Source organism: Triticum aestivum, chromosome 5D (genome assembly GCF_018294505.1).
Source record: "Triticum aestivum cultivar Chinese Spring chromosome 5D, IWGSC CS RefSeq v2.1, whole genome shotgun sequence".
NCBI lineage: Eukaryota > Viridiplantae > Streptophyta > Magnoliopsida > Poales > Poaceae > Triticum > Triticum aestivum.
In genome coordinates, this window is record NC_057808.1 from 47085544 (window position 1) to 47098640 (window position 13097).

Consider the following 13097-nt stretch of genomic DNA (forward strand, 5'->3'; position numbering starts at 1 on the left):
TCAAAGAAACGATCACTGCTAGTCAGCTGGCAACGCTCTATATGTCCAGGATTGTTTCACCCCACAGTATTCCATTGGTTATCAGCTCAGACCGTGGCAGCTTATTCACTTCAAGATTCTGGGCAAGTTTCCAAGAAGCTATGGGAACTCATCTGTCATTCAGTACTGCGTTTCATCCTCAGTCGCAAGGGCAAGTTGAACGTGTCAACCAAGTTCTCGAAGACATGCTTCGAGCTTGTGTTATTTCCTTCGGCAAGAAATGGGAGGAATCTCTCCCATATGCTGGGTTCTCTTATAATAATAGCTATCAAGCTAGTCTGAAGATGGCCCCCTTCGAAGTGTTATATGGACGAAAGTGTCGAACCCCTCTGAACTGGTCAGAAACTGGGGAACGTCCACTCTTTGGTTCGGATATTATCCAACATGCCGAAGAACAAGTCCGCATTATTCGTGAGAATCTCAAGACTGCTCAGTCACGTCAGAAGAGTCAGTATGACCGTCATCATAAAGACATGGTCTATCAACCTGGCGAAAAGGCTTATCTTCGAGTCACACCAATGAAGGGTGCTCACCGCTTCGGGATCAAGGGCAAACTAGCTCCTCGCTATATTGGCCCATTCACTATTCTCGAAAGGCGTGGAAAAGTGGCATACCAGCTGGAGCTTCCGCCGAACCTTTCTCAGGTTCATGATGTGTTCCACGTGTCACAGCTCCGCCGTTGCTTCAAGGACCCAATCCGAGCAGTGGATCATGAAGTGCTCGAATTGCAGCAGGACCTCTCCTATAAAGAGCACCCGGTCCTCATTCTCGACCAAGCTGAACGCCACACACGTCAGAAGGCGATCAAGTTCCTCAAAGTTCAGTGGTCGCACCATTCTGAAGATGAAGCCACTTGGGAACGCGAGGATCGCCTGCGTGATGAATACCCCGCACTGTTTCCTTCTACCTCCTAAATCTCGGGACGAGATTTCTTGTAGTGGAGGAGATTTGTAACGCCCGGATAATTAGGCTACAGTAAAACTCTCCTGATGATGCCATGTCATCTTTGTTACTGTTGCTAATCAAGTGTTAGTTCAAAACATCTCAAATTCAAAAAATGAATTAGTGACAAACACCCAAAGTTTCCAAAAGCCAAAACAAAAATGTTCGGTGGGTGCCAAATATTGCATAGGTAATTATGGTGAAGTAAATACATTTTTAGAAAATGTCTAAATACTTAAATTGAGTTAAAACAGAAAAGAAAATAAATAAAAGGAAAAAAGTGAAAATAAAACCAAAGGAAACGAACCCCCCCCCTCTTGGACCAGACGGCCCAGCTAATAGCCAGCCAGCCGACCGACCCAGCCGGCCCGGCCCGCCTCCCCCTGCCGCCTCCTTTCCCTGTTCCCCCGACCCGGGTCGGAACAGGGGCACGCTCCCGCCCGACCACCTCGCCGGCACCGACGCCGGGGAGGATAAGGCCGCCACGCCCCCGCCTCCTCGATCCTGCCTCCCACTCGCCCCCACTCTCGCCTTGGTTCCTGCGCCTCTCCCACTCCCCTCCTGATCCACCTCTGCCGCGCCTCACCGAGCGCCGCCGTCGCCATGGTTGCGCCATAGCCGCGGCCACCGGCCACCCCGTGCCTCGCCAGCACGTCCACGAGACGCGCCTCGTCCTCTACCTCGTCTATGCCTCGCCAACAAGCTTGAGGAGCACCGCACGGTCGGGATCGAGCTCGTCCCTATCTTCTCGGTCGCCGGTGACCGCCGTCGTCTCCGGCCACCTCTGCGCTCCTAAGCTGTCGCAGGCTTTTCGTAGCCGCTCGGTGAGCTCCTCCCTCCCTCCATTCTTCTCCTCGCACTGCGTGAGTCTCCCTAGCGCTCGTCGCCGTTGCTTTGAGCTCGCCGCCGCACATCACCTCGCCGTCGTGGCCACCGTGGCCCGAGCTCGCGTCCGAGCTCGTAGCCGAACTCCTGGAGCTCCCAGGAGCCAACGAGCCTGAGCACGTGCCTCCCCGTGCCTCCTAGCATAGCCTCCGTCGAGGTCCCATACGCGCGGCCGCCATAGCTCGTCGCCGGTCCCGTTTCCGGCGACCTTTTGGTCTGGCACCACCACCAGTCGACGCGGAACGCTTCCACGGTTCGAACACAAGTTGTCGCGCGCGGTTTGGTGCTTCGTAGCGTGATCCCGACGATGTCCCGAACGCCACCACCGCCTCCACTCGCCGCCGGCGAAGATTCCGGCCGTTACGGCCCGCGCCACCACGACGGTTGCATGCGGCCCAGCCTCACCGTTCGAACGCGCCCGACCACGACTCAAATGGTGCGCCATAGCGCGATTCCGGCCGTCTCCGGCGTTCGGCCGCCGCGGATGGCCTCGCCGGCGTTGCTCCGGCGCCGGCACTGACCTGGCACCGGCGGGGCCCGCCTCTGGGTCGCTGCCCGTGGGCCCCTGGACTTAGTTGACCATGTTGACCGTGGTCAACTATGCTGACTGGGCACTCAGTGCCACTGACACGCGGGCCCCCACCACATAATTAACCTAATTAAAACATTTTCCTAAATAAAAGTAATTAGCTAAACTAGTGAGTCACTGACTGGTGGGGTCCAGTCACTAATTAGTCTGTTTAAGTTAAAATGATCTGCTGTTAGCCCACTGCCAATGACAGGTGGGCCCTACTGGTCAGTTTGACCTGGTCAACCGTACTATTGACTGCTGACATCACACATACGTCATGCTGACGTCATCCCATACTGTTCTGGATAATGTTGGATTTAAATAAATAATGAAATTCAGAAAATGATTAAATCTTTAGAAAATCATATAAAATAATCCGTAACTCAGATGAAAATACTTTCTACATGAAAGTTGCTCAGAACGACGAGACGAATCCGAATATGCAGCCCGTTCGTTCGCCACACATCCCTAACCTATCGAACTCGCAACTTTCCCCCTCCGGTTCATCTGTCCGAAAACGCGAAACACCGGGAATACTTTCCCGGATATTCCCCCCTTCGCCGGTATCACCTACTACCGCGATTGGGCACACCTAGCATCACGCTTTGTCTTGTCATGCATCGCCATGCATTTGTTTGCATTGTATTTATTGTTTCTTCCCCCTCTTCTCTCCGGTAGACTACGAGACCGACGCCGCTGCTGGTGCTCCGACCGACTACGCTGTTGACGACCCCTCCTTCTTGCCAGAGCAATCAGGCAAGCCCCCCCCCCTTGATCACCAGATAACGCCTATTCTTCTCTATACTCTTGCATTATAGTGTAGCATGTTACTGCTTTCCGTTAATCCTATTCTGCTGCATAGCCTGTCTTTGCCACTACTGTTGTTACCTTTACCTGCAATCCTACATGCTTAGTATAGGATGCTAGTTTTCCATCAGTGGCCCTACATTCTTGTCCGTTTGCTGTGCTATACTATCGGGCCGTTATCACTTGGGCGGTGATCACGGGTATATACTTATATACTTTATACATGATACATGTGGTGACTAAAGTCGGGTCGGCTCGTAGGAGTACCCGCGAGTGGATCTTTGAGGCGGAGCGACGGGCAGGTTGAGACCACCTAGGCGAGAGGTGGGCCTGGCCCTGGACGGCGTCCGCGATTACTTCAAAATAACACGCTTAACGAGTTCTTGGTATTTGATCTGAGTCTGGCCATTTGGTCTATACGCACTAACCAACTACGCGGGAACAGTTATGGGCACTCGACGTCGTGGTATCAGCCGAAGCCTTCGTGACGTCAGCGACCGAGCGGCGCGCGCCGCATTGGACCGTAAGCTCGCACTTGTATTAAGGGGGCTAGGTCTGCTTCCGGCCACGTACGCAACGTGCAGGTGTGCAATGGGTGATGGGCCCAGACCCCTGCGCGCATAGGATTTAGACCGGCGTGCTGACCTCTCTGTTGTGCCTAGGTGAGGCTGCGACGTGTTGATCTTCCGCGGCCGGGCATGACCCAGAAAAGTGTGTCCGGCCAAATGAGATCGAGCGTGTTGGGTTATGTGGTGCACCCCTGCAGGGAAGTTTATCTATTCGAATAGCCGTGTCCCTCGGTAAAAGGACGACCCGGAGTTGTATCTTGACCTTATGACAACTAGAACCGGATACTTAATAAAACACACCCTTCCAAGTGCCAGATACAACCCGGTGATCGCTCTCTAACAGGGCGACGAGGAGGGGATCGCCGGGTAGGATTATGCTATGCGATGCTACTTGGAGGACTTCAATCTACTCTCTTCTACATGCTGCAAGATGGAGGCTGCCAGAAGCGTAGTCTTCGACAGGACTAGCTATCCCCCCTTATTCTGGCATTCTGCAGTTCAGTCCACCGATATGGCCCTTTACACATATACCCATGCATATGTAGTGTAGCTCCTTGCTTGCTAGTACTTTGGATGAGTACTCACGGTTGCTTTTCTCCCTCTTTTCCCCCTTTCCTTTCTATATGGTTGTCGTAACCAGATGCTGGAGCCCAGGAGCCAGACGCCACCGTCGACGACGACTCCTACTACACCAGAGGTGCCTACTACTAGGTGCAGCCCGCTGACAACGACCAGGAGTAGTTAGGAGGATCCCAGGCAGGAGGCCTGCGCCTCTTTCGATCTGTATCCCAGTTTGTGCTAGCGTTCTTAAGGCAAACTTGTTTAACTTATGTCTGTACTCAGATATTGTTGCTTCCGCTGACTCGTCTATGATCGAGCACTTGTATTCGAGCCCTCGAGGCCCCTGGCTTGTATTATGATGCTTGTATGACTTATTTGTGTTTTAGAGTTGTGTTGTGATATCTTCCCGTGAGTCCCTGATCTTGATCGTACACGTTTGCGTGCATGATTAGTGTACGGTCAAATCGGGGGCGTCACAGTTGGTATCTTGCGAGGGAAAAGTATCAGGTGCTCCAAAGCTTGGTGTACTCCCGATGCTCCAAATTCAAAAAAACATTCTTAAAATTTTCAAATAAATCCGACAAAAAATGTGAATGTTCATAAGGAATGTGACTACAACCCCTAAAAATTTCAGGTTCAAACTCAAAATGCACATTGAGAAACAAAAATGTGAAATCCAGCATGAATAGTGTAAAAAAAAGACAAAAGCAACATTGATACTATTCACATCTGGATTTCACCTTTTTGTTTCTCAATGTGCATTTCGAGTTTGGATCTAGAATTTTTAGGAATTGTAGTCACATTCCTTATGAACATTCACAATTTTTTCTGGAATTTTTTGAAACATCTAAGAATTCTTTTTTGAACTTGGAGCACCGGGAGTACACCAAGCTTTGGAGCGCCTGATACTTTCCCATCTTGCGAGCACATGATGGATCCATATGGGGTCCTTACCGCAAGATGTGGAAGTACGGGAGTTTATGGTCTCTGAGTGCAACCGATGAGATGGTAGCACGAGATACATACAACCGATTTGGATGACGGTCCAATAGTATGTTATGTGTGTAGGCATATTTCCCTATTTTCGCTGGTAGTACTATAATGTTATTTGAACTTTAATAAATATACGGTCGTCTGCATGAAAATTTAAACCGGAAAAGGATTCAGCCAGGTTCGGGAGGGGGTGATCAATATATAAGGGAGACTTCTCATTGTTTTCTAAATACTACTCCCTACATTTTATAATGTAGTGCGTATAGTTTTTTCTTTAACTCAATCATCATAAAGTTTGACCAAGTTTATCGAGGAAAACATCAACAACAATAATAATACAGTAATATAATATAAAAGTCTATCCTGTGTTTTATGTAGTGATACAAATTTGATAATAACTATGTAGATACTCTTCCCTATAAATTTGGTCAAAGTTTATTAAAAAAAATTAACTTCCGTAAAAAAACATACACACTGCATTATAGAATAAATGGAGTAGAATACATGAAGACTTGTGATTTAAGCACGCACGCGCACACACCCACACATGTTCAGTTGCGTAGCCAGGATAAAGCAATGGCCTAGGCCAACTTCGTGCTACAGTGATAAACAATGCACAACGGCAGCTAGAATAGCTACGGTGAACGGTGTGTCTAGCTCTCATGCCCCATGCCATCGCTAGTGTTGCCTTGGCCTGCCCTGGGCATGTATATAGCGCGTGCACTCGTGAGTATGTCTATGACTTGTGACAATGTGGCAAAGTTGTACAAAAGAACTCAACCCTTTTTAGTTGGTACATAATATGTTCCTACATGATGACCATCTGTCTCAAAACATAAAAAAAGAAAATCATCTCTTTGTTAACGAAAAGCAAAGAACCTTCCAATAAATGTAAGTTAATTAATGAGGTTTCACTTGATCAACATGCTCAGTCCTAGCTTTTGCTCCACAACTTGAAATACATTGCTCATTTGACTTATCTTGAAGAGCTAGCCACGATAAATTCAAATATCAAAATAAATTTAAATTTTCACACTATACCAAGTCTATAGAAGCCATAAAAGGATTGGTGTGCATTGATGCATGATTGTGATTACTTTGTACATATATTTTGAATTTTTTGTAAACATATTATGGCAGAGAACTTTGTTGTGCTGGTGATCTATGTTGTTGTCAAGCAATAAGGGCGGCGAAGAACATGCATTTGTCATGAGAAATCCTGAACCGTTGAAACATTCATCAATTCATAACAGATGTCACTTAGACTACAAGTCTACAAGCATTTAAAATCATGGATGCATCCATGTTTTCCTACAAAAGGACGATCTTGTATTTTTCTTTCTCTGAACTTGAAAAGAAAAGATGAGCATATTGTCTTGCAAGTAACTTCATGCATGCGGTTTTGTGACAGTCGTCACATGCTGATTTAATTTAGTTCTACTGCAATATCCTAATGGACTGTTGAGCCAACTGCTAGATTTCCCTCTAAACGAGATGGTAACTCATCAAGAAACTACAATAAATCCAAAACATTCCAGATTTCACCCAAAATGAGAGTTCGACAAACTACCGCCAGCTTCTATCCTAATATAGTGCAACCCCTCCATCTATTAGTTTCAGAAAACCTGAGAAGTAGAGAAAACATATTAGAGATGTTTGACTCAACATGGAAAAGAAAACGAATAAATGGAATAAACACCAAATAACATCTGGACCACATGTTTACTTATAGCACCAAATTACATCATTATAAGTTGTTTGAAAGTAATAAGCTTCAGTTTTAGACTTCTTAACAGTTGTTGGTAAAAATTTAAGAAAAAGAAAAGAGCAGTCGCCATTAGGACAAGGAAGCACGATGCGTCTTGAGTACTCACAATGCCAATGGATGACTAATAATGGAAGCATTAGTTAAGAGACTAAGATAGTTCCCAACCAGAGATACATAAGCTGGTAGACTGATGCCCATTCACGACTTCTAGGCGCTACTGACCAGATCATCTGTCACTTCCATGCCATCCTTCTTGCCTGAAAAAAGTTTTCTCTGTCAAGATACAGGAAGTTGAATAACAGATACAATCTATGTTAACTCGGAACAATTTTGTACGGTGTAAACTACGTGTTGCTTATAAGAAATGTGCCAGCGGACAGGACTCATACATAGAACAGGCTATCAAGAATTCAGCACAGCTCATTGCTCATATAGCTTGACACTGATCAGAGGAACAAAATTTCTTTTCAAGCCAAAAGTTGGGTGATCAGTTGAATAAACAAGAGTACAACAGCCATTAACTGAAAACGACATATAGAGATGTGGAAATAACATGTAGAACATGTACATGTGTAAATTCAAAATTCACAGAAACCAAAGGGGATGATGTATGTGTGTTTAGACACCATCCTCAACTGCAACATATCACCGAAAGAGACCGCTGCTAGCTAATTAAGAGATGCATTACCTGTTTGTGACACAAGATTTGAACACCATATGAGTTTTATGAACAGAGTACTGGTGTGAATACACATGATTTCAGGCTTCAGAAAAATGTACCATTGTGATCAGCTAATCGGATATGATTGGAGCACTCGCTTGTATGAATACTGCTGCTTAACACAGTAAACGCATACATCTCCCAGCACACCCAAACATCAAGTCGGTCTAGCTAGATCGATAGCACCAATCCTAGTCTCTGATTCCAATTCATGTTTGGATCTTACATTCTTACTCACAATGTCAATTCCTCACCACCATCTACAACATGCTCACAACATTGTTACCAATCACAAAATTCATCCATTTGTATGTTTCCACCCACATTACTATAAAATTCTCCCCAAGCTAGCACAGAACATCTGAAGCAATGCTGCAACAAATGCAAAACTGAAAACGTAAGAAAATTGGTAGGTACCTTGGGCGGGGATCCGGCTTGATCCAAGCCAGTGTGGAAGCACGCATGGTACAAGAGAAACGTACTCTCCTTGAAGCCGACAGCCCCCAATCACATTCCCATTATGCATGTCCACGACGACGACGTCCTTGCCGACCTTGAGGTAAATGATGTTGGCGTCGACGGGGTCAAGGACGGCGATCTGCGGCGCCGCCTGTGCCGAGTAGCCTCCGTCCGCCAACACCTGCCTGAGCGACACCTGGTGCTCCAGCTTCCAGCCGCTGCCCTCGTCGTCGTCGAGCGCATATGAGCTGAGCAGAAACGGCCCGCCCGGAGTCACCTCGGCGTAGCGCAGCCTCCCCTCGCTCACGCCGATGCGCCGGCGATTGGTCACCTCCATAATGAGCAGCCCCCGTTCCTCGACCTTGCAGGGGTCTGCTTCGTCCACACGTGCAGGCGCAGGCAGCACGCTGCCGCTGGGCAGCTCGACGAAGCGGATCTCCGGCCGGTCGGCGAACGGGTCGACGGAGACGGCACCCAAGGTCAGGTCGACCCACCACAGCCGGCCGCCGAAGGCAACCGTCTCCTGGTTCATCTCTATCGGGCGCGGGAGCGATGGATTGCCATGGACCGGCCGTACCGCCCTCCACTTCCCTTCCTCAGAGAGAAACCGCAAGATGGCGGCGCCATTGAGGACGAAGTCGGCGACGGCGAACCTGTCGGGCGGCCCGCACCCGAGCCCCCCGTCGGCCTGGGTGAGGAGGCCCATGCTGTGGAGGGCGTAGTTCCTCCTGGAGCCGCCGATGTCGGGCAGGCGGAGCATCTGGCCGGTGAGAGGGTTGCAGACGAAGCGGTGGGCTTCGGGGTCCTCGGCCAAGTCCCAGCGGGTGCAAGGGCCCTCCGCCCGGAGGTCGTGGTAGCTGAGCAGGAGGTGGCCGTCGCCGCTGGTGGCGCCGACGTTGCCGAAGAGGAGCTGGACGACGTTGCCGCCGATGTATCGGAGGACGTCGTCGCTGCTACCGGCGTGTGGGCGTTCCGTGGGATCGATGAGGTGCGCTGGGGCGAAGATGTGGGAGACACCCGGAGGATCCACGGGGCGGAAGCGCGCGCCCGGGGCCGACGACGACCGGTCGACCTCCGACGTGTCGTGGATGATTGCCCATGGCGGGTGCGTGCGGCGGCGGCCTGCGAGGTCGGCGGTGGAGAGGGAGCGGCCTGGGACAGCGACGGCGGTGGAGAGCGGGCTGAGGCGGCCGGAGAGGTCAGCGGTGGAGAGGGAGCGGGCTACGAGGCGGCGGAGTGACATGGCGTTGGGGTGGTGGTGTCTGTCCTCGCAGCAGAGCAGAGCGTGGTGTGGTCCGTTGGACCGAGTGATGGGCCAGTTCTAGTCTCCTGTAGACTCCTGGCAGCGCACAGCTGTAGACCACGGGTCTGCCTGAGCCTGGCAAAAGCAAAAGATTGCGTATTTGCGTGCGCATGGACAGCGACCGAATTTGAACTTTTTAAACCCTCTTTATCAATTTCAAATTTGAAAAAAAAATACAATTTCTAATTTGAAAGAAATAGACTGCAAGCCTCCCATTTACTTAAGTGGCATCAGTTGTCGGAAACGCCCCCCTGCCTCGTATGTGTCTTGGGCGGCGTTCAAATCGGGCACCCTTCCGTCGTCGTTGGGCTTGCCCGCGGAGCTGACGGCGGCGGCGAGACTCTATTCCCATGGCTGATTGGATGACAAGTGGCAAGATGCCAATGACGACTCGAAGCAATGGACATGGTGGCACTTCTTCTCTCGCCTTCGACGTCGGCACGCAGCAACTGCACCAAGCAGTGGAGTAACCAGAGCAACGAAAGGAGTAAAGGGGGCAGCAGCCGCCGTCATTATGACCCCAAGTCCTCAACACAGAGAGAGACAGTGGACAGTATTGCTACCATGGCACCTCTTCGACACCGGAGCACGGCAGGATGTGGTGGGGACAATCCGGCAAATGCCACGGTCGCCGCCCTATGGACGCAACATCAGTTGGGTGACAACTGCAGACGTGTGACGTTTAAAACCGTGTGCATAGTTATCATCTAGAGAATTGCAACCGAGGGAACTTGGAGCGGTGGTAGTGATTGCGGTTGATTATATACAAACTCTAACTGCCCTGCAATGTGCTAATATAATTCGTCAATCCCTGCTTCAATCGTCACTGCTCTCTTCTTCACCCCCGCTCCAATTTGTCATCTTCATCCCTGCGTTCTCCCACTTTCTCTGCAATATCTGGCAGCGCCGCCATGTCCTTTTGGGAAGGGCCAGGGAAGAACCCGGACTCCTCCAACGAGGACGAGACAAGCAGTTTGGTCGCTTCAAGTGAGGAATCATCGTGCTCACAATCCATCACTCCGCCCTCGCGCCCCGACCTCGAATTTATCCAGTTCAAGGAAGGTCCAAAGCCGCCATCGAAGACCGCAGAGTTAGAGCCCGGGTCAGGGGAGAAGTACCCAAAGAACCATGATGAAGACGACGACGGTGAGGAGGAGGAGAAGGAAAAGGACGAGGACGGAGGCGACGATGACCACTGGCAAGCGTCCTCTCCAAGACGATCGCGCAGGGGCATCCAAGAATAATGACTAGACTAGTATGTTGTTACAGTTTTCACGCTTATTTATATTCCCTATGTCATACTTCCTTCCTATTATCTACAGTTGATGCACTGGTCCTTTACACATTTGGTTACCTAGACTTTGTGCTCATACCCTTCTGGCTCTGTTTCCTTGATCTTATATCTTCAGGCAGCTCTAGAAGATATAATGTGATATTTGAAGGAAATATGCCCTAGAGGCAATAATAAAATTGTTATTTTATATTTTCTTATTCATGATAAAGGTTTATTATTCATGCTAGAATTCTATTGATCAGAAACTTAAATACATTTGTGAATACATAAACAAATACCGTGTCCCTAGTGAGCATCTACTTGTAGCGACCAGACCTCAAACAGTTTGTACTGCTGTGCACCAGTGTCATCCCTGGATCAGTAATGCTGACACGCACAGTACAAATGGAGGATTTATAACAGAGTAGCAATCACACACTTATTACAACGAGTATCTCAAAAGAGAATAAGTATGATAAATATGGCTTAAGGCCATCTAATACGATAACAGCGGAAGACTTGAAAGATAAGTGAGTCCATCAACTCCAACGGCATCACTGAGTATAAGACCACGACCTAAGGCACCTTACTCGTCGTTTGAAAAGTCTGCAACATGAAACGTTGCAGCCCGAAAATGGGTCAGCACATGGAATATGCTGGCAGTGTAACACATAGAGAGTAAAGAACATAACAATGCTATACTACATGCATATATGGCTGGTAGAAGGCACTATGGTTACAGTTTTGCGAAAAGCCAATTTTTCCCTACTGCAAAGGAATAAATTTTATTTAACTATCATGGTGGTTGTTAAACATTGAGAATGGTTGACAGCATCCTCAATCCCAATTAAGTATCATCATCAAAACCCAACAAAATTAATTAAAGTAACATGATGATGAGATTCACATGATAATCCAGATACTAGATACTCCAGATGTTCATAACCGGGGACACGGCTAACGTTAGTTTATACACTCTGCAGAGGTTTGTGCACTTTTCCCCACAAGACTCGATCGCCTCCGCTTGATTCTCGCACTACATGATGTTTGAGAAACGGATGACCGAGACACAGTCTTTCAGAAGTGTTTGCACCTTACGATGTGATAGACCGTACCAACCTACATCCCCTACATCTGCTAGTCTACCACTGTAAGAGTTCACACAACTTAATCAACTATGCTAGAGCCCATAATAGATTGTGGCTACACACGGAAGTTTCGAGCATGAATAATCTCATGATCCCTTTGAACCTGGGTGGCGGTCCAAAAGAAAACATGCAATCCTGGAATACACAGGTACCTCAATCCACCCAGATGTGAGTTTTAGTTGCCACCTTAAAGTTAACCATTAATTAACAATCTCACATCTGTCATGGTAACACTCAAACCCAATCCACGTCTACTAGCATAGCATAGCAAAATAAGCAAACGTAGAAGTAACTCCCAAGGGTTTGATAATAAACAGGTGATACGTACTACCTCAACTACTTCCCAATACCCACAATTTAATTAGATCCTAATCATGCAATGTTTGAGGATTGGTCTAATGCAATAAAACTGGGTAGTAAAAAAATATGATCAAAGTGTTACTTGCCTTGCTGATGATCCGTGAAACCTAGAGATTCGAAGTAGCAAGCGGCGCACTCCGGGTACTCTATCGCAAACAAACAAGCATACAATAAGCACTCATCAAATGCACAGGTAAAACTCCAATAAAAGATCTAACCAGAAAGTTCAACTTAAGAACTCCGGTTTGCAAAAAGAAACAAATCAAACGAAGCAACGAAAGTCAAATGGCGAAAGAAACAAGCTTCGTTTACTAATCTGGATCTAAGTAAAATTTTACAGTAGCAAAAACTTGTTTGAGTTGGTTAAACGGAAAGAGAAGTTCAAGACGAAACTCTAAGCGCTTGAATCGCCTGATTCCGATAAACGAGCGAAAAGTTAAACTAAAACGAAAAACAGATCAGAAATCACGATCTGGAATAATCGCGGAAAATCCGACGAAAATAAAACTAACGAACAGTTAAACGAACGGACGTTCGTTAACTGCGACTAACCGGTGAACACGTTCGTTAAAACGAACGGATCGATGAACGTTCACTAACTAACTAAACCGAAGAAAAAATAAACCGATCTATAAAAAAATCTAGGGTTTCGAAGAATAAAAATAAACCGAACGGTTTTTAAAAAAACCGGCACGGCG

The 13097-nt window shown here is 47.9% G+C and overlaps 1 protein-coding gene across 2 annotated transcripts; it reads right to left on the bottom strand.

The window, feature by feature from the left end:
• Nucleotides 1–6716: 6716 nt before the first annotated feature.
• LOC123119360 (uncharacterized) lies at nt 6717–9641 on the bottom strand. Of its 2 annotated transcripts, none has more exons than XR_006458623.1 (3): nt 8274–9641; nt 7242–7392; nt 6717–6992 (listed from the first exon to the last, which is right to left on the bottom strand). XR_006458623.1 is itself a non-coding variant. In XM_044539149.1 (3 exons), exons 1-2 carry the CDS (start codon nt 9556–9558, stop codon nt 7343–7345), a joined length of 1335 nt encoding a protein of 444 aa, XP_044395084.1. In that variant the 5' UTR covers nt 9559–9641; the 3' UTR covers nt 6717–6992; nt 7301–7342. The 2 variants fall into 2 exon arrangements, 1 of the variants encoding a protein (XP_044395084.1); XM_044539149.1 differs by having other exon boundaries at nt 7301–7392.
• Nucleotides 9642–13097: the final 3456 nt, after the last annotated feature.

What these genes read in the sequence shown, in the direction of transcription:
- LOC123119360 (XM_044539149.1), bottom strand. Translation starts at nt 9,558, where the DNA reads ATGTCACTCCGCCGCCTCGTAGCCCGCTCCCTCTCCACCGCTGACCTC. An exon ending in AAGCCGGATCCCCGCCCAAG is followed by an intron (nt 7,393 to 8,273) that starts GTACCTACCAAT and finishes AACTTTTTTCAG; the next exon opens with GCAAGAAGGATGGCATGGAA.